This window comes from Dama dama, chromosome 5, assembly GCF_033118175.1.
Source record: "Dama dama isolate Ldn47 chromosome 5, ASM3311817v1, whole genome shotgun sequence".
In the NCBI taxonomy this organism is placed as follows: domain Eukaryota; kingdom Metazoa; phylum Chordata; class Mammalia; order Artiodactyla; family Cervidae; genus Dama; species Dama dama.
The window spans coordinates 2,118,888-2,142,685 of NC_083685.1; the positions used below are offsets into that span (position 1 = coordinate 2,118,888).

Sequence of the window (23,798 nt, forward strand, 5' to 3'; positions counted from 1 at the left end):
TATAACTGCAGTCACGCGACTGACAGTGATAGTCGGCCTGGTCCTCGGCCCGGACCCCACTGATGGTCAGCGTGGCCGTGCTCCCTAAGCTGGAGCCAGAGAGCCGGTCAGGGGTCCCTGAGAACTGCTACTATCTTGATAAATGACCAGCTCAGGGGTCTGGTCTGGCTTCTGCTGGTCCCACTAAACATTTTCACTTCCAATGCTGCTCCCCCCACACGTGATCCTGCCCGTCCGTCCGGGGTCACTGACACCGAGGGTGACTAAGTCAGCTCGTAGGAGGACACAGCACCAGCAGGAGAGAAAAGGAGAGGTGGCTGGAAGTGGAGAAACTGGGGGCAGAATCCCCCTGCCTCACCCAGATTAAGTGCCTAAGAGTCTTTGGGACCCAGGGCACCCTGCCCCTCAGTCTCAGCCCCCCTGCCCCCTGGGCCTGGTGGAAGGAGTCTCTGAGGAAAGGAGATCACCCTTTCTCTGGCAGGCGCAGCCCTCAGGGCTGACCCAGCAGTGAGCACAGCGGGGGCATTTCAGCCCCTCCAGCTGCCCACCCTGCAGCAGGGCCAGGAAACACGCTGACCCCGAGGTCAGCGCCCGCTGAGCTCAGAGTCAGGGCCAGGCCTGTCCCCAAGTCCTGGGCAGGGGTGCGTGGACCCTGGGGCTCACCGGTGCAGTGAGCCAGGGGGCGAGGAGGAGGGGGATCCAGGCCATGGTGGAGGCGCCCCGAGTCTGCTCGCCAGGCCCAGGCTGGGCCGGGGTCCTCCCAGCCTGTCTTATCCCCTTGCTGCTGGGGATGCCGATCAGCCCCAGCCCAGGGTGCTGCCTGCAGCCGTGTGGTCAGAGAGGCTCAGCCCAGGAACATGGGCGAGGGCCGCCCTGCACACTCCCCTCAGCCCGGGGCTCCTCCTGCACCTGCTGGTCTCAGGGTCTGGGGGGACAGCTCCACCCCAGACTGGGTCCTGGCCCCCCTCCTGGGAGAGAAGCCCTTGTCACTGAGAGCTCAGAGCTGGAGACTGTCTGTATTTTCTAGGAAACCTGAGGCCTTTGCACCGAAGGATCCTGGGCTCTGCCATGAACATGGCCAGAGTCACGGTGGAGATGTCGGGGTTTCCTGGAAGCCAAGTCCTTCCTCTGTTTCATCCTGGTTCAGGGGAAGGACCGTAATTTCATCCAGGACTTTGAAGTGTCTCATCCTGCACTGTTTTTAGGGGCAGTTCACTTGTGGGTCTGGTTCTAGCTCCACCTCCAGAACTGTTAAGGGAAGGTTCTTCTGACCCTTCAGGTCCCCCGGACGGTGAGCCTCACCAGGCCCACACCACAGGTGACGCACAGCTGCAGGGCCCAGCCCAGACACAGCTCCCGAGTGACGGAGCCACGGATCACACTGCTCCTCTGCCAAGGGCACGGGGAGTTCTGAACGGTCCCCTGAGGTCCTGTGGTGTCCACCCTTGGCCATGAGGTCCCGGGCAGCCAGTCGGTACTGGGGCTCAGTGTCGCCATGTGTGGTCTGGGCCATCGACCGGTCATGTGCTCAAAGGAATGACTAAGTGTAAGAAAGAATACCAGCTGTAAATTATAAAAACACCTCATGTGACATATATACATACGAGACATTTATTTCTTTGCCTGCATCGGGTGGCATGCAGGATCTTTATTTGAAACCTGTGGGATGCAGTTTCCTGAGCAGGATTGAACACGGGCCCCCTGCACTGGGAGCTCAGAGTCTAGCCACTGGACCACCAGGGAAGTCCCGGAAATACGGTTTTAAAAGTTGCCTTCAGTTACTGGGGAAATGCAGGAATACAAATATTGTTTCTAATTAAGACAAATAAATCTCTTGGCTCTGTGTTCCTGGAGCGCACAAGAGAAAACTGGGGCCCAGCCCCCTGGGGAGAGATGGGGAAGGAGGAGCTTGTCCTCCAGGAAGGACAGAGGCTGTCAGTGCAGACGAAGAGCATGGAGTCTGTGCATGCTGACGCGACGACACCACAGAAAGCCGGCCCCTGTCCTTCTGGCCTGAGGTGTGGGTACCCAGCCCTGCGTGGGGACCTGACACCCAGGTCTCCTCAGCTCCAGATGCTGGGCCGAGGGACTCTCTGCTGGCCCCGGTGGCCACTCTGCACGGACAGCGGAAGGGGCCGGAAGTCATCAGTCCGGGTGCAGATTCAGAACCCACTGCCCACGTGGTCATTCCCTGGACCTTGACTGCAGGTCCCACGGGAGGACCTGCTGCTCTCTTCATGCCCTCAGACTGCCTCAGTGTCAAGCTTTAGTGTCTCAGGTCACCTGTGAGATGATGAGCAGACCTGTTTGGAGGAGGAGGCCCAGGGTTTCACCTGCGGCATCCCTGTGTTGCCCCCTTTGTGACATTAAGTCTCCAAAACACAGACTGTCTTTCTAGATGACTTGCTCTTATTTAATTTGATCACCAGATGTTTTGTAACTCTCTGTAAACAGGTCTTATCTCTCAAGTTAAGCTGATTCCTTGGATACTATTGTTAATGGAATTGTTTGTTGGTGCATCCAAACCCAGATGATTTTTGCATCTGAATCTTGAGCCCTGATGCATTTCTGAATTCGTTATGAGTAAGTTTTTGTGGGCTTTTGAAATTTGTCTGTATTGTATTATGCGCCCACAGAATAGAGACCCTTTGATTTCTTCCTTCCAGTTTAGATGGCCATTATTTCTTTCTCTTGCTCAGTTGCTGTGACTAGAATTTCCAGGACAGAGTTCAGTGGCAGTGGGGATGCTTTCAGTCTTTCACATGGAGTGTGATGTTTGCTGTGGGTTTTTCATAAATGCCCTTCACTGGGTTGAGATAAATTCTTTCTACACAGAATCTTCTGGTGTCTTGTTTCTCTTTTTCCTTTGGTCATGAAAAGATGTTAGATATTGTCAAATATTTTTCTGCACCATTTGTGATATTTACTGCTTTTTCTCTTTAATTTGTTTCGGTGGTATACTCATGATTGATTGTCTTAGGTTGAACCACACTTGCATTCCTGGGGGTGAATGTCACTTGGATTTTGATACATTTTTTTGGATTAAGTTGGCTAATACCTTAAAAGATTTTTTTCTTGTATATAAGGCATTGGTGGCTTCATTTTCTTTTCTTGTAGTGTCTTTATTGGTAAGCATAATTCCAGCTTTATGGAATGAACTAGAGAGTATCCTTCCTCCTCTACTGTTGGAAAGATTTTGATAAAGATTAGTGAGTAATTCCTCTTTCAATGGTTGGTATAATTATCATCATTTCTCCCATGGCTCAGAGGTCAAATATCTGCCTGCCAGGCAGCAGACCCCATGCACAGGGGGCAACTAGAGTTCAGTCTCTGGATTGGGAAGATCCCCTGGGGAAGGAAACGGCTACCACCTCCAGTATTCTTGCCTGGGATATCCCATGGACAGAGGAGCTGGCAGGCTGCAGTCCATGGGTTACAAATAGTCAGACATGACCTGGCAACTAAACAAGAGTAAGAATTCGTAGCCACACCAAGACATGAGTGTAATGCCTCCTTGCTAAGAAATGCATCCGGAGACGGCCAGTCACAAACAGGAGGTGGTCTTCGCAGCTCCCTGCTCCTGACCTCTGGTCATCACGTAAATTCCTTGCTTTCCTTCCACTTCTTTCCAGCTCCTGATGGTGGAGCGAGTGCTCCTGAGACCGTCCCATTTGTTGCTAACCATTCAAATGTATTTTTACTCAACTAAAACCCAACATAATAAAAAATACCAAGCCTTTCTTTTAAAAAGGAAAAAAAAAACCAAACACCACATTGGACATATGTCTTCCTTTGCCTGTCTTTAAATGAGACCTGAGTTCTACATTTCACACCGTTGTCAAGAAAACACCATGGAGCCTGGTCCTGGGAACCCTAAATCCATTGTGGACCCTCCTGTGCAGAGCCTGCCTGGAGGGCCGGGAGGAGTGGCTGCCTGGGGGGCTCAGCTCCAGGGGAACCGGGCCAGGCCTGTCCCTGCTGAATCCACAGTCCTCCCGGGGCTGGAGGAGAGTGTGAGCAGGACGGGAGGGTTTGTGTCTCACTTCCCCGTCTGTCTGTGTCACTGTGAGCATCACCACTACTGACATCAGCTGACTGACAGTAATAGTCGGCCTCGTCCTCAGCCTGGGCCCCGCTGATGGTCAGGTTGGCCGTGTCCCCCAAGTTGGAGCCAGAGAACCGGTCAGGGATCCCTGAGGCCCGCTCACTATTCCCATAAATGACCGTCACAGGGGCCTGGCCCGGCTTCTGCTGGTACCAGTTAGCACCAAGAAATGCTAAATTGTCTCCCTGGCAGGTGATGCTGGCCTTCTGTCCCAAGGACACGGACACCGCAGGCGGCTGAGTCAGCTGAGAAGTGACCACACGAGCTGGAAGAGAGAAGAGAGTGAGCGTGGGAAGAGGGCCTCCTCCTGGGCCCCCACTCACCCTGCAGCAGCCTCTGTGCTGAGCTGAGGTTCAGAGCCAGCCTGAGCCCTGGTCACTTGGGGGCCGCCCCTGGGGGCCACACCTGTGCAGAGAGTGAGGAGGGGCAGCAGGAGAGGGGTCCAGGCCATGGTGGACGCGCCCTGAGCTCTGCCTCTGAGCCCGCAGCAGCGCTGGGCTCTCCCAGCCCCTTTATTCCCTCTCAGAGCTTTGAGGGGGGCAGCGAGGGTTGGTTTATGCAAATCCAGCCCCTGGGGCCCCTCACTGAGAGGCAGGGTCACCACACCTTCAGCCCTTGTCTGTCCCCCGCTTCCTCCTCGGCTTCTCACGTCTGCACATCAGACTTGTCCCCAAGGACGGAGGTCACTGTCACCTTCCCTGTGTCTGACCACATGCCCGCTGTCCCAAGCCCCCTGGCCTGTGGTCTCCCCTGGGCTCCCCAGCGGGGCGGTCAGCCTGGCAGCCTCCTGCCCGTGGACTGAGGCATGGCGCCCTAGGGTTCACTGTGCGCCAGGCCTCCCTGTCCATCAGAGGTGGTCACTGTGTCCTGAGGGGATGGCCTGTCCCGTCCTGACTTCCTGCGAAGCGCTGATCCTTGGACACCTGTGGACCCGCAGGCCTGGTTCCCCTGAAGCTCCCCTTGGGCAGCCCAGCCTCTGACCTGCTGCTCCCGGCCGCGCTCTGCTGCCCCCTGCTGGCCACCCCACGTGCTGCCTCTAGTAGAGCTCTGATTTCTGAGCCTGACTAATTACTGCTTCTCTGCATTCATGTCCCTGTGAAGGGCTCACTTAGCGTTTCTCACACTAGAGACCATGGTCCTCCTGGTTACAGCGATCACACTCCTCTCTGGGGAACTTTTGTAAAAGATTCTACAGCCAGGAGTCATAAGTAGTCTTAGCTGAGAAATGCTGCATCAGAGAGACCTGATAACCAAGGTGAGGGGGGGAACCTGGAAGATCTTCAGTTCAGTTCATTTCAGTCATTCAGTCGTGTCCGACTCTTTGGGATCCCATGGACTGCAGCACGCCAGGCCTCCCTGTCCACCACCCACTTCCGAAGCTTGTTCAAAATCATGTCCATCGAGTTGGTGATGCCATCCAACTATCTCATCCTCTGTCGTCCCTTCTCCTCCTGCCTTCAATCTTCCCTAGCATCAGGGTCTTTTCCATGAGTCAGTTCTTCGCATCAGGTGGCCAAGCTTTGGAGTTTCAGCTTTAGCATCAGTCCTTTCAATGAATAGTCAGGACTGATCTCCTTTAAGATTGACTGGTTGGATCTCCTTTCAGTCCAAGGGATTCTCAAGAGTCTTCTCCAACACCACAGTTAAAAGCCATCAATTCTTTGGTGCTCAACTTTCTTTTTTGTGCAATCTCACTTCCATACATGACTACTGAAAATGTATTGGTCTTGTAGAACCAGTTTGGGTCTTCCCAAGTGGCGCTAGTGGCAAGGAATCTGCCTGCCAACTCAGGAGATGTAAGAGATGCGTGTTCGATCTCTGGGTCGGGATGATCCCATGGAGAAGGGTATGACAACCCACTCCAGTATTCTTGCCTGGAGAGTTCCATGGACTGAGAAGCCTGGTGGGCTACAGTCCATGGAGTCGCACAGAGTCAGAGATGACTGAAGCAACTTAGCTACATGCACGAAGCCATCTCAAAAACAGGTCAAGAATACTCGTGTTTTGAAGGCTTACTGAGAAAGTTGATGCACTGTTCCAACACTTCCTCTCAGTTGGAAAGATCAGAAGAGTTACATCAAATGGTGGTCACTACCTTAGATGTGCTCCAACAGGTTATATCTTCAGATGGAAATGAAGGCAATTTATGGGGTAACTGGAGGACAAGATGAGGTCATACACTTAGAACATTGTGTGGCATCTAAGGTATGTACAATAAACATTAGCTATTATTAGCAAAATAAATTTAGCTTAAATCACCAAAGTCAGATGGCATTCTTAAAGTCACAAGCTATAAAATCAGGGATGTGTAGCCGAGATAGAAAATCACAACTGTAATATTAGTTAAAAAAATCCAGAAAGAATCCAAGAATTTAAAATTACATCACATTTCTATGTTAGACAAGCTGATATTAAGTTATATTAATAAAGGATTGGACTATTAAACCCTTAAAATAACATATGAGGCAACATGGCTCTCTAGCAAAACATAAAAAATATGTTATGGATAAATTATTGTTGTCCTTAAAGAAATAAAAAGACATAAGCATAAACAATTGGTTGATATAGTCCACTGAGAATTTCAAAAGTTTTACATGAGCTAGTTTCAAAATCTGGTCAGGCTATAGCGAAGAGTCTGTTTTATCTGATAAAGGGTCTAGAGATAAGAAGCAAATAATAGAAAGTAGTTCTTCTCTGAATAGAAATGGGTGAATAAAAGAGTTCTGTAAAGACTGCATGAATTAATAAATAACTTGCAATAGAGACAACAAAGCAAAATATTTATATTTGGAGATGATACTAAGTCATTTTGAGTAGTTAAGAATAGACTCCTGAAAGATCTGATTTATCTTTGAGAGTAAATAGAAAAATTGTCAATGATGGACAAGGATAAACCATTGTATTTGTATACTAAAAGAATCCAAGCCAGAGCAATGGAATTCTAGTTTGTGGTAATGGAGGAATAGCTCTTACTCGGCCAAATATTCTTCAAAAAACAACAATGAACTCTGGAGGAAATACGACAACTACCCAAAGTCACTGGAGAACAAACAAAAACAGCGGAAACTTGATAGCAGGCCACTCTTGGAAGGAAGACGTGGCATGGAGTTAGTTTCTCATTTTTCTCAATTTGTTTACCTGAGAGCAAACCCCAATTTATGCCAGATGGAGTGGCTAAAACTTGGCCAGAAAATTCATAGTCATAGAGGCGTGAATAATCAGAGAACAATATCAGGGGGAACCACAGAAGCTGGAAATTGAAAAGCAAGTCTCAGAAAGGAGAGAGCCGTGGAGGAGAATATATTCTGCACATCAATGTTACTTAAATCTCTGTCAGATTCTTGAACTACGTAGGCATGCGGAAGGCTCCAAGCAGCCTAATTAAGGCTAGAAGAAATAAACTAGGTTTCTACTGCTTCATCTACCGGATGGGCTGGTTGGATGGCATCACTGACTTGATGGATATGAGTTTGAACAAGCTCCAGGAGTTGGTGATGGACAGGGAGGCCTGGCGTGCGGCAGTCCATGGGGTCACAGAGTTGGACACGACAGAGCGACTGAACTGAACTACTGCTTCAGGCAACACAAAGAGTTTATCACTAGAGTTCTGTCAAGAAAACTGTCTGACAAAAAAAAATTCAATATTCTAAAGAGGGACGTAAGAGAAACCAAAACCTGTACGCCATATCGTTAGCAATGTCCAGGATATAATCCAAAATCACCAGGAATGTGAAGAAATAAGAACATGTGACCAATGTTCAAATAAAAGGCAATCAATGGAGACAAACCCAGAGATAACTGATATAATGAAATTTCCAAAGATTTTAAAACAGCTTTTTAGCTATTCTCGACAATAAAGGAAAATACGCTCACGTGAATAGAGAATGCCAGAGAGAAAGAGAAAATGTTGAAAATAACCAAATTAACTCATAGAACTGAAACATTAATATCTAAAAGAAAACATCCACTGGATAGTCTTAACAAGAGTCTGACGATGACAGAAGAAAGGACTAGTAAACTTACAGATAGTTTCATATAAATTAGACAATCTGAGGGATTATATGTTGACTGGAAAGACTCCTTCACATCATAAAGGCACAGATAGTTTAAAAGTAAAAAGATAGGAAAAGGCTATAAAATACAAAATGGATCATAGAAAATCTACGTAGCTATGTTCATATCTAACAAAGCAAACTTCAGAGCAAGGAGTATTATGAAGGATAAAGTTTGTAATTATTATTGAGTTAAGTTCAAGATGACAAATTCTCAACTTATATGCATATAATAACAAAAATTTAAATAAAACACATGAAGCAAAAATTGATAGAACTACCAGGGGAAATTGATAAGTCAACAGTGTACAGAAATTATAACAATTCTTACTTGTTAATAAACAGCACAAATAAAAAATCGGTAGTGCCGTAGGATACTAGGAACACAGCCAGCCTGAGCTGACTTTCATAGAGCACTTGACCAACATCCGCAGGATGCACAGTTTTCCTAGTGCCTGTGAAACACTCACTAAAATAGACCATATTCTGGGATTTAAAAAAATTCTCAATAACTTTTCTGTTTTCTGGCTATGCTACATGGCTAACAATATCTCAGGTCCCCAGCTAGGGGCTGAACCCAGACTGTGGCAGTGAAAGACCAGAATCCTAATTACTAGGCCACCAGGTAACTCCCTCAGTAGCTTTTTAAAAAATTAAAGAATAAAAATTATATTTGCCACAGTGAATTTAAACTAGAAATCAACAATAGGAAGACGAGGAAGATATCTGACAATGTTCTCAAATATTTAAAAAGTAAAGAACATACTTCTAAATGGGCTTCCTTGGAGGCTCAGATGGTATTCGCTCCCTGGGTTGGGAAGATCCCCTGGAGAAGGGAATCTTGCCTGGAGAATCCCCTGGACAGAGGAACCTGGCAAGCTACCTTGGGGTTGCAAAGAGTCAGAAATGAGTGGGCAACTAACACTTTCACTTCTAAATAACCTCTGTGCTATGGTTTGAATGTTTGTGTCCACAGGAGATTCATGTGTTGAAAACCTAACGTCCCAGATGTAGTTAGGAGGTGAAGCCTTTGGGAGGTGATTAGGCGGTGATTAATTAACAGGGCCTTTACACATAGGATTGGGGCCCTTATAGAAGTGGCCTCAGAGAGCGTCTTAGCTCCTTCAGCGATGTGAGGACCCAGCACCAAGTCGACAGTGTGCAACCTGTACGTAAGGGGACCTTCATCAGGACCAGCTCTGCTGGCCACACGATCTCAGACTTCTAGCCTCCAGAACTTTAGGGATAAGTTTCTGTTGTTTACAAGCCACCTAGTCTGGGGCAGTTTGTCGTAGCTGCCCAAATAGACTAAGACACCCTAGGTTAAAGAAGAAATCTGAAAGCAAAGTACAAAATAATATGTAAGCTGTGTGGAGATGGAAACACAATGTGTAAAATTAATGAGATGCCGCTAAATACATGCCAAGGGAAAAATACACAGCATTGAATGCTTTTGTTATTAAAAAGAAATCTTAAACAAATGAAGCTAGAGAAGTTAAACCCAGAGTAATTAAAAGGGATCTTCCTGACCCAGGAATTGAATAAAGGACAGAAATGGTATGGACCAAACAGAAGCAGAAGATATTTAGGAGAGGTGGCAAGAATACACAGAAGAACTGTACAAAAAAGATCTTCACGACCCAGATAATCACGATGGTGTGACCACTCACCTAGAGCCAGACATCATAGAATGTGAAGACAAGTGGTCTTTAGGAAGCATCACTACGAACAAAGCTAGAGGAGGTGATGGAATTCCAATTGAGGTATTTCAAATCCTGAAAGATGATGCTGTGAAAGTGCTACACTCCATATGCCAGCAAATTTGGAAAAGTCAGCAGTGGCTCCGGGACTGGAAAAGGTCAGTTTCCATTCCAATCCCAAAGAAAAGCAGTGCCAAAGAATTCTCACACTACCGCACAATTGCACTCATCTCACACGCTAGTAAAGTAATGCTCAAAATTCTCCAAGCCAGGCTTCAACACTATGTGAACCATGAACTTCCAGATGTTCAAGCTGGATTCAGAAAAGGCAGAGGAACCAGAGTTCAAACTGCCAACATCCGCTGGGTCATCAAAAAAGCAAGAGAGTTCCAGAAAAACATCTATTTCTGCTTTATTGACTATGCCAAAACCTTTGACTGTGGGGATCACAATAAACTGTGGAAATTTCTTAAAGAGATGGGCATACCAGACCACCTGACCTGCCTCTTGCGAAACCTGTATGCAGGTCAGGAAGCAACAGTTAGAACTGGACATGGAACAACAGACTGGTTCCAAATAGGAAAAGGAGTGTGTCAAGGCTGTATATTGTCACCCTGCTTATTTAACTTATATGCAGAGTGCATCATGAGAAACGCTGAGCTGGAGGAAGCAGAAGCTGGAATCAAGATTGCTGGGAGAAATATCAATAACCTCAGATATGCAGATGATACCACCCTTATGGCAGAAAGTGAAGAGGAACTAAAGAGCCTCTTGATGAAAGTGATAGAGTGAAAAAGTTGACTCAAAGCTCAACATTGTGAAAACTAAGATCATGGCATCCGGTCCCATCACTTCATGGCAGATAGATAGGGAAACAGTGGAAACAGTGACAGACTTTATTTTGGGGGCTCCAAAATCACTGCAGATGGTGACTGCAGCCATGAAATTAAAAGACCCTTACTCCTTGGAAGGAAAGTTATGACTGACCTAGACAGCATGTTAAAAAGCAGAGACATTACTTTGCCAACAAGCTCAGTCTAGTCAAGGCTATGGTTTTTCCCAGTAGTCACGTATGGATGTGAGAGCTGGACCATAAAGAAAGTTGAATGCCAAAAATTGATGCTTTTGAACTGTCGTGTTGGAGAAGACTCTTAAGAATCCCTTGGACTGCAAGGAGATCTAACCAGTCAATCCTAAGGGAAATCAGCCCTGAATATTCATTGGAAGGACTGATGCTGAAGCTGAAACTCCAATCCTTTGGCCACCTGATGCGAAGAGCTGACTCATCGGAAAAGACCCTGATGCTGGGAAAGATTGAGGGTGGGAGGAGAAGGTGATGACAGAGGATGAGATGGTTGGATGGCATCACCGACTCGATGGACATGAGTTTGAGTAAACTCCGAGAGTTGGTGATGGACAGGGAGGCCTGGTGTGCTGCAGTCCATGGAGTCGCAAAGAGTCGATCATGACTGAGCGACTGAACTGAACTGAACTGAGTAGCTTGATACTTCTTTCAAGGAATTTGTCCATTTCATCTGTTGTCAAAGTTACTGGATCCAAAGTTGTTAATTTTTACTTCTTATCCTTTTGATGACTATGGGGTTTCCTTTATGATAATTTTACTCATTTATTTATTCATGTTTGGCCGTGCTGGGTCTTTGTTGCAGCATGGGCTTTTTCCTACTTGAGGAGAGTGGGGGCTACTCTCTGGGTTCAGAGCACGGGTTTCTCATTGCAGCGGCCTCTCGCACAGGCTCCCGGATGCACAGGCTTCAATAGTTGTGGCATGCAGGCTTAGTTGCTCTGCAGCACGTGGATGTTCCGGGACCAGGGATTCAATGGACCAGAGACGTCTCTTCCCGCACCAGGGAAGTCTCCCGCGTTGGCAGGTGGATTCTTTACCGCTAAATTACCAGAGAGATCCTCTTTCATTCTTGATATTGGTCTTCTCCTTCTCCCTCTCTCTCATTCTGCTGGAACTATATCAACAGAGAACTGTGAGAACAGGTTCTCAAACTTGGAACAGTTAACATTTTGGGCTACATGATTCTTTATTGTGGGGAGTTGTCCTATGAACAGAGGATATTAGCAGCATCATTTAACCTTTACTCACTACATACCTGTAGCAACTACATCCTCTCCATTTGTGTTGATCAAACCTGTCTCCAGACATGGACAAATGTCCCCTGGGATGGGCAGAAAGACCTTTTGTTAAGAACCATCTATGGTCAGGGATTCATAGATTTTTGTCTTGTTGACTTTTTAAAAATACATCTTGTTTTTTATTTGATTGGTTTCTGCTCTTATCTTTGTGATTAGCTTCCTTTTACTTGGGGCTTCCCTGGTAGGTTTTCCCTTCTGGCTCAGAAGGGAAAGAATCAGCTGGTAAAGAACCTGCCTGCAATGCGGGAGACCTGGGTTCAATGCCTGGGTTGAGAGGATCCCCTGGAGAGGAGAAGGGCTACCCACTCCAGTATTCTGGCCTGGAGGATTCCATGGGTGTATAGTCCTTGGGGTGGCAGAGTAGGACCTGACTGAGTGACTTTCACACACAGACACACACATCCCTGGGAGCTCAGCTGGTGAAGAATCCCACCTGCAATGCAGGAGACCCTGGTCCAATTCCTGGGTCCGGAAGATTCCCTACTGTTTACTCCAGAAGATCTTATCTGGGGACAAAACTAACAGCTATGATAGACCTTCTCGGCATCAGGGAATGGGGGCTGTGGACTGGAAAAGTGTATTTGTTTTCTCCCAGACACAAACATACATCTGTGTATATGTACATGGAGAGAGAGAGAGAGGGAGGCTATGAATGTTCAAGGGACCATGTAACCCATGTGACGTTCATGGAAGAGTGTGTGAGTGATCACTACATAGTTTTTCTTCTGGTTTCTTGGTCAATTGACTTCACAGTTCTAATTCCTATTTTCATTTTAGACTGAGGGATTGTAAATGACTGTGAGATATATATACATGAGTTATCATGTTCAGCGAGTGAGGGTTCATCTTGTGTGTCCACTTTGCCTGGAAACAAAGGTGGACTGATTCACTTCTAGGGGTGTCTGGGGGTGTTTCTGGAAGACAGGAACATTTGAACCCAAGGGCTCAGTGAAGCAGGAGGCTCTCTGCAGGCGGACCCAGGAGGAACACCAGGCCGAGGAAGGCAGAGTCGCCTCCTCCCGAACCTGAGGTCTCTGCTCAGAAAAGGGACAGTGGAATGACTAGAAGCAAAGAAAGGAAATCAGCTGCTGGAGGTTTGTTCTCTGGAGCAGATTCACACGTTGAAACTCATGCACAGGAACTCTGGCTGAAGCAGAGCACTCACCCCTGTGTGTTGGAAAATTTTAAATTACATGTGCAGTTAAAACCGTGTTTAAGCCAGACAGGGCAGCACAGCAAAGTCACTACACTGGTCACTTGTCTTTTTGATAAAGCAGAGGGAACCTCCTGGCGCATTTAGGAAAGGCCATGTCTCAGCTTTGGAAGCACAGTGAGAGGCCACAGGAAGATGGTGAGGACCAGGGTCACGGGCGGAGGGATCATTCACTCCTCTTCACTTTGGTACATCCGTGTGCTGTCCATCTTGTCCAGAGTAGTTCAGTCTTCAGATGCTGTAGTTTCCACTCATAGAAATTCAATCTGGATCATTTTTAAACCTCTCTTGTGTCTACTTAATGTGTTTTGAACCTCTTTATCTCAAGAATGAAAATAAACATAATTTTAAAGGTTGGTTTTGTGCCCTTGACTATAAACTACAATATCTGGGCCATTTCAGAGCATGTTTGAATCAATACATTTTGTACTTACTATAGCTCCTATTTTCTTGATTCTTTACAGGTAATTTTTGTTATGAATTGGGTACTGTGAATCTTTCCTTGTTGAATACGGGATATTTGTATTTTTCCCTCATTTTTCTTTTTTTTACTTTTGGTTTTTACCTTCAGGAAATTCAGTAGGACTCACGAAAGTCCTTTCTCCACTTGTTATTTCAGCCTCTTACATGGGTCAGGACAGCCCTTCCTCTGGGCTAAGTTTCCCCACAACCGGGGGGCGGTGGCCAGTTCTCCTGACTCTTCACCCTGAGCCCTTAATGAGGAGCTCCCCTGCGTCTGGGCAGCCGGCCCTGCTGTGACCTGCGTGTGTCTCTGCCCATCGGCCTGCAGTGTCCTCGGAGGTTCTGTCCTCACCTCTGGTCACTGTCCCGCACACGAGCTCCTCAGGGTCTGAGCAATGTCTGCTACCCTCTGTGTAGCTCTGTCCTGCTCAGGACTCTTCCCTCCTGACTTGTGTTTCCTCTTGGATTCTTGGACCTCCGCTCTGAACTGCAGGCATGGTGCTGAGTGTGATCTCTGGATGGAAGCCTGGGAGGCTGGCCGGGTCCGTCCTGCGGTGTGGTGACAGGTGCAGACTCTGGGTGGGGCCTGCATGTCATCCTGACCCGAGCCGGCGACTGGGCTCCTGGCCTCAGGCATCGCTGACCTGAATCTCCCTCAGAGAGGGGTCAGGGCCTGGGCGGGGGGACTGTCTCTGCAAAGACAGCCCTTCCCAGGGAGGGCACAGCTGGGAGCTGGTGCGGCTCCAGCACTAGTGGGAGGTGGGGGAGCTCAGGGGAGGACCTGAGGGCCCCACACCGGCCCCGGGCTGGTTTATTCTCTTCCTTGGGCTCAGGAGAAGCTCCGAGGAGCTGCCTTGTTCTCTGAATTCACCCAGGAGATTTGGCTGCTGGGTGTCCAGTCAGCACCGTATGGACGTACAGGGTCCATGAGCAGTGGTCTCTGTCCCTCTGTCTTTCCTTCATTCAGGTCACCACACGGGCCAACACCAGGACAGCCTGGTCCTGCCCATGGTCCACTGCTGACCCCCCTGTGCAGAGCCTGCCTGGAGGGCCGGGAGGAGGGGCCGCCTGGGGGGGCTCAGCTCCGGGGGAACCGGGCCAGGCCTGTCCCTGCTGAGTCCACAGTCCTCCCGGGGCTGGAGGAGAGTGTGAGCAGGACGGGAGGGTTTGTGTCTCACTTCCCCGTCTGTCTGTGTCATCGTGAGGATCATCACTGCTGTCAGCTGACTGACAGTAACAGTCGGCCTTGTCCTCGGCCCGGGCCCCGCTGATGGTCAGGGTGGCCGTGGTGTCTGAGCTGGGGCCAGAGAACCGGTCAGGGATCCCTGAGGCCTGCTCACTATTCCCATAAATGACCAGCACAGGGGCCTGGCCCGGCTTCTGCTGGTACCAGTTAGCACCAAACACTTCTACGTAGTCTCCCTGGCAGGTGATGCTGGCCGTCTGTCCCAAGGACACGGACACCGCAGGTGGCTGAGTCAGCTGGGAAGTGACCACATGAGCTGGAAGAGAGCAGAGAGTGAGTGTGGGAAGAGGGTCTCCTCCTGGGTCCCCCACTCACCCTGCGGCAGCCTCTGTGCTGAGCTGACGTTCAGCGCCAGCCTGAGCCCTGGTCACTTGGGGGCCACGCCTGGGGGGCCGCACCTGTGCAGAGAGTGAGGAGGGGCAGCAGGAGAGGGGTCCAGGCCATGGTGGACTCGCCCTGAGCTCTGCCTCTGAGCCCGCAGCTGGGCTGGGGCCTCTGGGCTCTCTTATCCTCAGGAGGGATATCCTCATGCAAATATCCTTCCTGCCCCTCCTGGCCTGGGGACCGGCCAACTGCTGAGCAGAGAGCAGCTGGGCTCCAAGGAGGAGTCTCCTGGGGCCTGACTCCCAGGCCTGTGCCCAAGTCCCCAGACCCTCTCCAGGCTGAGTGAGAAAGCCTGCCCTTCCCCAGCTCTTTCACACATCCTCTGTCTGCTCACAGGGTCCCCTCTGTGTCTTGGAGACGCACAGGTGTCCTCTGTGGGGACGAGGTCATCAAGTAGAGGGCTGGGCCCTGCTGGAAGCGGGTCCTGAGGGGACCGTGGTCCTGCTGCTGTGAGAGCCAGGATTCCAGCATCGGACCCGGTGACACTGGTCACATAGCCCTGGCAGAATTTTTATTGTATTTCTTTAGAATTGGATTTATTTATTTATTGACATATCAAGCTTTCCAGGTGGCTAGGTGGTAAAGAGGTCAACTGCAATGCAGGAGAGACAGGAGACGTGATTTTGATCCCTGGGTGGGACGATCCCCTGGAGGAGGGCATGGCAACCCACTCCAGTATTCTTTCATGGAAATTCCCTCGGACAGAGGAGCCTGGAGGGCTACAGTCCAAGGGAAGCAAAGAGTTGGACGCCACTAAGTGAATGAGCTCACATTTATTGACCTATAGTTGATTTTGCAATGTTGTATTATTTATAGGTTACAGCAAAATGATTCATATATGTATATGATTCATATGTATAAATATTCTTTTTCATATCATGTTTTAGAAATAAAATGGGGGAAAAAATCTTCTGTACCTAGACCAAGGCAAGAATTCTTGGAGTTGACTATAACTTCATTACATGTTAAAGGAAGAAGTCATGTGGAAACATTAAAATATAAAGCATTTGTTTTTAGAAAAGCCTTTTTTAGAGAGTTGAAAAGTCCAGTAAAGTTTAGAAAGTACTTTCTACTCACAGATTCATCAAAAGACTTGTGTATGCATTTCAAAAATTCTCAATGCTAATCAATATGAAAAAAATCCAATAGGAATGGGGAAAATGACCTGAAGAGACAGTTCTTCAGGAACGTACAGATGCCAGATGAGCAGATGGAATGATGGTCACACGAGTCATTAGGGGAATGTCAGTGACACCCTAAGGGGACCCCGCTGCACAACTGAGCATATGGACTCAATATCAATGGCGGCAAGACCCAAGGGTGCTGGACAGCAGAGAGATTGGCTGTTCCTGAGTCACAGGAAGGAATGTAAAGTGTCACAGGCACTCTGAGAAACAGTTCAGCAGCGACTAATACACTAAACATTGGATTACTGTGCAATCTAGAAATTGTGCTCTTAAAATTTATGTCAGGGAAATGAGGACTTATGTTCCAACAAACCCTCTACACCAGAGCAACCAGGTCCTGATATAGTCAACTCAGACAGCAATACACGAACACCATCCACATGATGCTTAAACACCATACATTTCTTTGCTCTGTTTCTGGGGTCAGAAGTCTGCGATCAAGACCCTGCACTGTTGTTTTGTTGCCAGGTCTTTCCTTGGCTCACTGAGGGCAGCTCCTGGCTCTGACCTTACAAAGTCTTGTCTCGGTGGCTCACTGGGGGCTGGGCATGTGTTTCTGGTCTCTTTTATAAGGTCACCTATCCTATCTCCACAGGGCAGAGTAACCTGGAAGTGGACACCAATGTCCACCCTGTTCATCTGTGGCTTTCACAGATGGACAGACAGTGGCCCCCTCTGAGAGCCTGACCCCACCAAGAGAGCCTGCTCCCACCAAGGGGCCGAGGCTCCGTCCTGCCCTGAGGTTCAGTTCTTCCTGCTGAGCCCTCCTTCAGCCCCGGCAGAGCTCCACTCTGCCCCCGGGCCCCTGACCTTGTCGTGACCTTGTCACAGAGATGACCTCTAATGGGTACTCCACGCTGTGTGTCCAAGGCTCTGTCGGGGGGGCCCTCACTTGTGGGTCACCATCTCAGCACAGCAGGGAGTGGTCTTCTCTGCCTCTGTTTCCCATCTCTGTCTTACCTTCTGTCTGTCTGTCCTTCCATGTGTCCATCAGAGGCTCCTGCTGACTGTCTCACAGTTCTCAGCAGCCCAGACCATGGGGGTGTGGACGTGGTGCGACCCATGGGGTGGGTTTGCTCCCTTCTGACTTCCCCCTCCCTCTACTGCAGTGTAAGGGGGACAGGAGACTCCCCACTTGAGGGACCTGTAGGAGCTTTTATTTGGGTCAGATACTGGAGAGAACAGCCCTTCCCTGGACTGAGGGCCTGGGAGATGCTGTGTCCACTGTCAGTCCAGGCAGACTGTGGACAGAGGTCACTGCGGGATGGAGCACAGATGTCCTGTCCAGCCCTGCCTCCTGCACCCCGTCCATCCCTCCCCAGGACACCAGCCTCCTCCTCTCCTCCTGCCCATGGGCATCACCAGGCCACGGGCAGCTCCTGGACTTTCCCCGTCAGCCCTCAGTCACTGGGGACCCAGCTGACCTTCCCGATTCAGACCCCAAATCCCACCTGGTCAGTGCCCAAAGTCAGGGTCCCTGTGGTCTGCCCCACATTGCCCCACGTTGACTCAGGGGCCAGATGTGTGTGAAAGATGCTTGGTTTTCAGATTTCAGACAAACTATGGGGAAACCTCAGGTGCACAGTCCTCCCTCCCAAATGCATTTGAGGGGCTCCCCGACAGGCTGAGACCTGGGGCAGGGACCGTATTCTCCAGATCCGTGTCCCTCCACCATCCCTCTTGCTGTCTCCATGGCCATGGCGCTGGGCCATCACAGGACGTCCTCCGGGTGGAACGGGAGCCATTCTTGACAGCAAAGCTGAGACTCTTCTTAGTGGGAGAAACTCAGCCGGGTCCGGATCTGTCCGACCCCAGACCCCCTCACATGCCCCTCATTCCACAAGGACCCAGCTCTGCTCCCACCAAGGGGCCGAGGCTCCGTCCTGCCCTGAGGTTCAGTTCTTCCTGCTGAGCCCTCCCTCAGCCCTGGCAGAGCTCCACTCTGCCCCCGGGCCCCTGAGTCTGGTCACTTGGTGCCTCGACCCGCAGTGTCATCTGTGGACCCCCAGACCCTGGTCCCTGCCTTGAGAGACCCCACAGGGCCTGGGGGCTCTAAGGGACAGGGTCATCTCAACTCAGGCCCCTCCCAGGGTCATGCTCCCCCTGGTCTGGGCTGGTCTCTCCCCGCATCGTCCACACAGGCTTGTGGAAGAGGAAACACAATGTCCTGTTTCTAAACCACTTAAAATGAATGTGTATCTGATCTCCATCTGGTGAATCTGGGAGAGAGTCAGGGAGATGGATTTCTGAGGGGAGACTCAGGTCAGGGCCCTGGGGACAGGCAGGGAGCAGCTCACCCTGGTGCCCGTGGGCAGAGGGCATGGAAGGGAGGTTTGTGCCTCACTTCCCCTTTGTCTGAGTCACTGTGGTACCCACTTTGGCCACCATCATTATAGCTGACACCACAGATGTAATCAGCCTCGTCGTCAGACTGGAGGCTGCTGATGGTCAGGTAGCGGTCCCCTGGAGCTGGAGCCGGAGAAGCGGTCGGGGATCCCGTCCCCTCTGGTGACTTTTCCGTCACTGGTCAGCTTCATCAGATACCGAGGGGCCTGCCCAGGACTCTGCTGATACCACTGAATAAAGTACGTGCTATGCTCACTGCTCAGGGTGCAGGTGAGTGTGGCCGAGCCTCCCAGGGAGGAGGATGCAGACGGGGACTGGGTCAGCACAGGCCGAGCACAGAGCCCTGCAGAGAGAAAGGCAGGTGAGGCTGAGGGCACCCACACTGGGCAGGGGACCCTCAGCACTGAGCCAGATGGAGGGGCCGGGAGCCCCCCGAGGCCCGGGGCCACACTGACCCGTGCTGACCAGCAGCGACAGCATGTAGATGAGGACCCAGGCCATGGTGGGAGGCGCGTCCTGGGCTCTGCCCTGAGGCTGCCCAGCTGGACTGGCCTCTGCAGGCCCCCGTTTGATCCTCTCCCCTGCAGCTCCAGAAGGAGGGGCAGTGCATGCCAATCAAGTGCCCGCCCCCGTTCTGGGTCTCAGCTCCTGTCTCAGCCCTGAGCCCAGGGCCTCACTCTGGGGATTCCCCGGGGTCAGAGACAGGGCCACGTGTGGGTTTCAGAGGGACAGACATTTCCCCCAACAGAAGTGTGTTCAAGGAAGCACCAGTCATGCCCTTTGCACTTGAGCCCTGCCCAGGGGACGGGCACCTGGGAGGGTCCAGAACCAGGATCCGCAGCGCCCCCTGGTGCCCCAGGTTGGTCGTCTTTCTACACCTGTAGCTCCAACACGATGACGACTTGTGAGCCCCAGTAGATGCCAGACCCTTGGAGAGTTTCCTGCATCTCCTCCCCTGGCATCATAATGAACCCACAGCGCCCTCTGTGACGGCTCAGCCTCTTCCCAGTGTAATGAGCAGGAGCCTGCACTGGGAGAGGACATGAGTGCCTCAGAGTCCCCCAGACAGTGATGAGTGGGTCAACATTCCATCCAGGGCACTGACCTCAGAGTCTGACCTTTCAGCTGCTTCCCTCCCCACCCCATCTTCGGGCCCCATAGCTTCTTTCCCTCCCCCCACCTGAGGCCTCCTGAGCCCCTTCACTTTCAACCTTCTCTTCTGTATTCAGGTGCAATGGATTCTATGTCAATAAAATATTTCTTGCGATCCACCTCTCCATTTAGATCTAGGCACAAAATAAAACTTTATGACATGTCATGGGGTTCATGCAAATATCTTCCCACTATAAGGGATGCTTGCAGAAATGTAATAAAACAAAACAAAACAGTGTTGCCATTTATTTCACAAACTATAGTAAAGATGTGGGTGATGGCTCAGAACCACCTTTGAATATTATAGTTTCATTCCTAACTTGCCTTTGTGGTGGACGTCACATGGATACCTGTATAAAATCCCCTGGTTTCAGGGTGGAATATAGATCCCCAGTTTCTTCCCAGCAAAGAGTCTGGGTTTGGGACCCTCGCTCACCTCCTGGTGGTGGTGAGCGTTTTCTGCAGACACAGTTCCCCAAGGAAGCCGCATCCATCTCACTTGCTCAGCCTAATATGGTGGCCAGAAGCCAAGGTGGGCAGTCCCAACTGAGAAGTGCTGTTCTGAAATACCCAGTGGGTCTCAAAGAGTTAGGATAGAGTAGTATAGAATGGCGGAAAAGGCAATGGCACCCCACTCCAGTACTCTTGCCTGGAGAATCCCAGGGATGGGGGAGCCTGGTAGGCTGCAGTCCGTGGGGTCCCTAAGAGTCGGACAAGACTGAGTGACTTCCCTTTCACTTTTCACTTTCATGCATTAGAGAAGGAAACGGCAACCCACTCCAGTGTTCCTGCCTGGAGAATCCCAGGGACGGGGGAGCCTGGTGGGCTGCCGTCTATGGGTTCGCACAGAATCAGACACGACTGAAGCGAGTTAGCAGCAGCAGCAGTGTAGAATGCATCTAGATTTTCATATTTAATTCATATTGGAATGGAAGTTTAAAATACTATTTTATTTATTTATTTATGGCGGTACTGGGTCCTCACTGCTGTGTGGGCCTTCTCCACTTGTGGCGAGTGGGCACTGGTCTTCATTGTGCTGCTCGGACTTCTCATCGCGGTGGTTTCTCTGGTTGTAGAGCACCGGCCTTGGGTGGGCGGGCTTCCGTGGTTTCGGCAAGTGGGCTCAGCAGGTACAGCTCCCAGGCTCTAGAGCGCTGCTCAGTGGGTGTGAGGCGCGGGCTTAGCTGTCCTGCGGCATGCGGAATCTTCCCGGATCAGGGATAGAACGCGTGTCTCCTGCATTGGCAGGTGGATTCTTTCCCACTGAGCATCCAGGGAAGCCCTCGAAATGACTTTTTCAACTAACTGAGTAAGCAAAATCTATCATGGAAACAGCATCTGTTTTGCATCATTTTTCAAAAATGTGTTTCGGAAAATTTAAAATCACATATGTGGTTGAAACTTGATTTTAATCGGACAGGGTAGCAGTGCATAGTCTCCATATCAGTCACTTGTTTTTTTAAAGGAGAGGAACTTCCTGGCACATTCAGGAAAGGCCATGTTTTAGCTTTGGAAGCTCAGTGAGAGGCCACAGGAAGCTGGTGAGGACCAGGGGTCGGGTGGAGGGAACGACTTTGCTGCCGGCTTGGCCCCGTTCCAGGTGGGAGGTGGAACAAATGCTCAGAATTCATGCCTCAGCTTTTCCGTCTGTAACATGCGTTATCATCCGGATGCTTGTTCATAGAATATTCTGATTAAACAAGGTAATAAATAGAAAGAGCTTTGATGGTGCCTGATGCAGATTAAGCACATATGAATAGTTACTCTTATTTCATGTGTTAAGAGTGATAATCTGTGTCCTTACTATAAACCAGAGGCTTTGGGATGGTGGGAGTAGGAGTGTGATGGGTTTGGGCAGTTGACCAGGGCACTCTTTTCTGGCAACCCCAATATACACACACTCCTGGTGGAAATCCTCCACACTGATGAACTGAGGTCCTAACAGCAGTGCCTAAGAGCAGGGCCTTATTTGGAAATAGAGTCCATTCAGACGTCGTGAGTTAAGCTGAGTACATGCTGGGGTGAGGTGTGCCTAGTCCATTCAGTGGGTCTCAGGAGCTCTGGTCCAGGAAAGCGTCACCCACTCCTAGCGGTAATTCCTCTTTAAATCGCTGCTGTAATCATCCCTGTGGCCACCGGTACTGAATTTCTTGTTAGGAAGATTATTTTTTTCAATAATTTTAATGATTTTTAATTTTATTTTCTTCTGTGCTGTCTCTGTTGCGGTGTGCGGGCTTCCTCTCGCTGTGGCCGGGCTTTGTCTAGCCGTGGCCTGTGGGACTCCTCTCGTTGCAGACCACGGGCTCTAGGGCGCTCAGGCTGGCGTGCTTGTGGCCCGTGGGCTCGGCAGCCGTGGGCACCGGCTCAGCAGCCTCTCAGGATGAGCTTTGCTCCCAGATCGCGGGTCGGTCGACCGGCGTTCCCCGCGTTGCCAGGTGGGTCCTTCACCGCTGGACCACCAGGGACGTCCCCAGAGGTTTCTAATTATGGATTTAAGCTTTCATTAGATGTCTCCTCACATTTCCTTTTCCTTTTTGAGTCAGTTTGACACCTTGTTTGTGTCTGTAAGTTTGTCCATTTTATCCAAGTCATCTGCTGTGTTGATATACAATTGTTGGTTGGTCCTCTAACTGTTGGTTTACAGTTTTGAGAGCATTGTCCTGTAATTCCTTCTATCTGCAAGATTGGTAATAATATCTCCCAAGAGGAGTCGCAAACTGAAATGAGATTAATACAGGCTTTTTAAAAATATGAACCTATGTTGTGCCTTTGTCATAGATCTTATTTCTTAGCGTGACTGTACTTCCTGACTAGGGTGTTTTCATGTCTGGGTGAAGAGCTACCATTAGTATTTCTTATAGTCCAAAGACATCAGCCTCCTGGGCACAGTCAGCACATTCCTGTCTGCGGATATTTTGCAAACTATGGCGTAGCCTGGAGTCATAAGGAATCACAGCTGACAGCTCCTGGAAGAGAGGGACATGCTGAGCACCGTGAGGGTGGGAACCTGGAGGGTCCTCTCTGGGGACAGTTTAACCAGCTAAAAGGGACATTCCAGCATCTGGGACGTGGAGCTGTGAACTGGACCGATGATGTCATTTCCAGAAGAGAAATCCCAGGAGAGGAGGGTCCTGGGGAAAGGGCCAGGTCTGAGGCTGCAGGCCCTGACTCAGGACAGGGGACACTTCTCCAGGGAGCAGGGGGGCCCGCCCAGGCCGCCTGCAGTGATTCCACCAGGCGGAGAGGCATCCCTGCCGACCTCTGACATCACGGCCTCTCCTGAGACACAGGGTCACACCCGGGGCCCTGGAACCCTTTGAGACCCTAACCCTTTGCTTTCCTCTCCACCCTGACAGCAGCCTAGCTCAGAACAGACATCTCCAATTTCAGCAGGAAAATCCAAGGCCCCTGAGGACAGAGCGGCTGGCTCTGGAGGAGCCGGGCCAGGAGCAGAGAGGCCGCCTGAAACTCAGGCTTGACCTGCAGCTGCTCAGAGGAGGCCGGAGCGCCGGGCCAGGCAGGGGCTGTGTGTCTCCCTTCCCCGCCGGCCTGTGTCACTGTGAGGGTTATAACTGCAGTCACGCGACTGACAGTTATAGTCGGCCTGGTCCTCGGCCCGGGCCCCAGTGATGGTCAGCATGGCCGTGCTCCCTAAGCTGGAGCCAGAGAGCCGGTCAGGGATCCCTGAGTGCCGCTTACTATCTTGATGAATGACCAGCTCAGGGGTCTGGTCTGGCTTCTGCTGGTCCCACTGACCATTTTCACTTCCAATGCTGCTCCCCCCACAC

General features: G+C 50.2%; 4 gene segments (V, D, J or C); all 4 read right to left on the reverse strand.

The window, feature by feature from the left end:
* Positions 1-23,798, reverse strand: part of LOC133056298 (immunoglobulin lambda-1 light chain-like) — a 228,975-nt gene that overhangs the window by 108,523 nt on the left and 96,654 nt on the right.
* Positions 2,064-4,620, reverse strand: LOC133057908 (immunoglobulin lambda variable 3-19-like). The segment is given in 4 exon segments: positions 2,064-2,114; positions 2,284-2,303; positions 4,044-4,370; positions 4,511-4,620. Coding segments are annotated over 4 exon segments (444 nt in total).
* Positions 14,362-15,420, reverse strand: LOC133057909 (immunoglobulin lambda variable 3-19-like). The segment is given in 3 exon segments: positions 14,362-14,444; positions 14,874-15,197; positions 15,340-15,420. Coding segments are annotated over 3 exon segments (453 nt in total).
* On the reverse strand, positions 15,656-19,400 carry LOC133057910 (immunoglobulin lambda variable 4-3-like). The segment is given in 3 exon segments: positions 15,656-15,772; positions 18,857-19,201; positions 19,314-19,400. Coding segments are annotated over 3 exon segments (508 nt in total).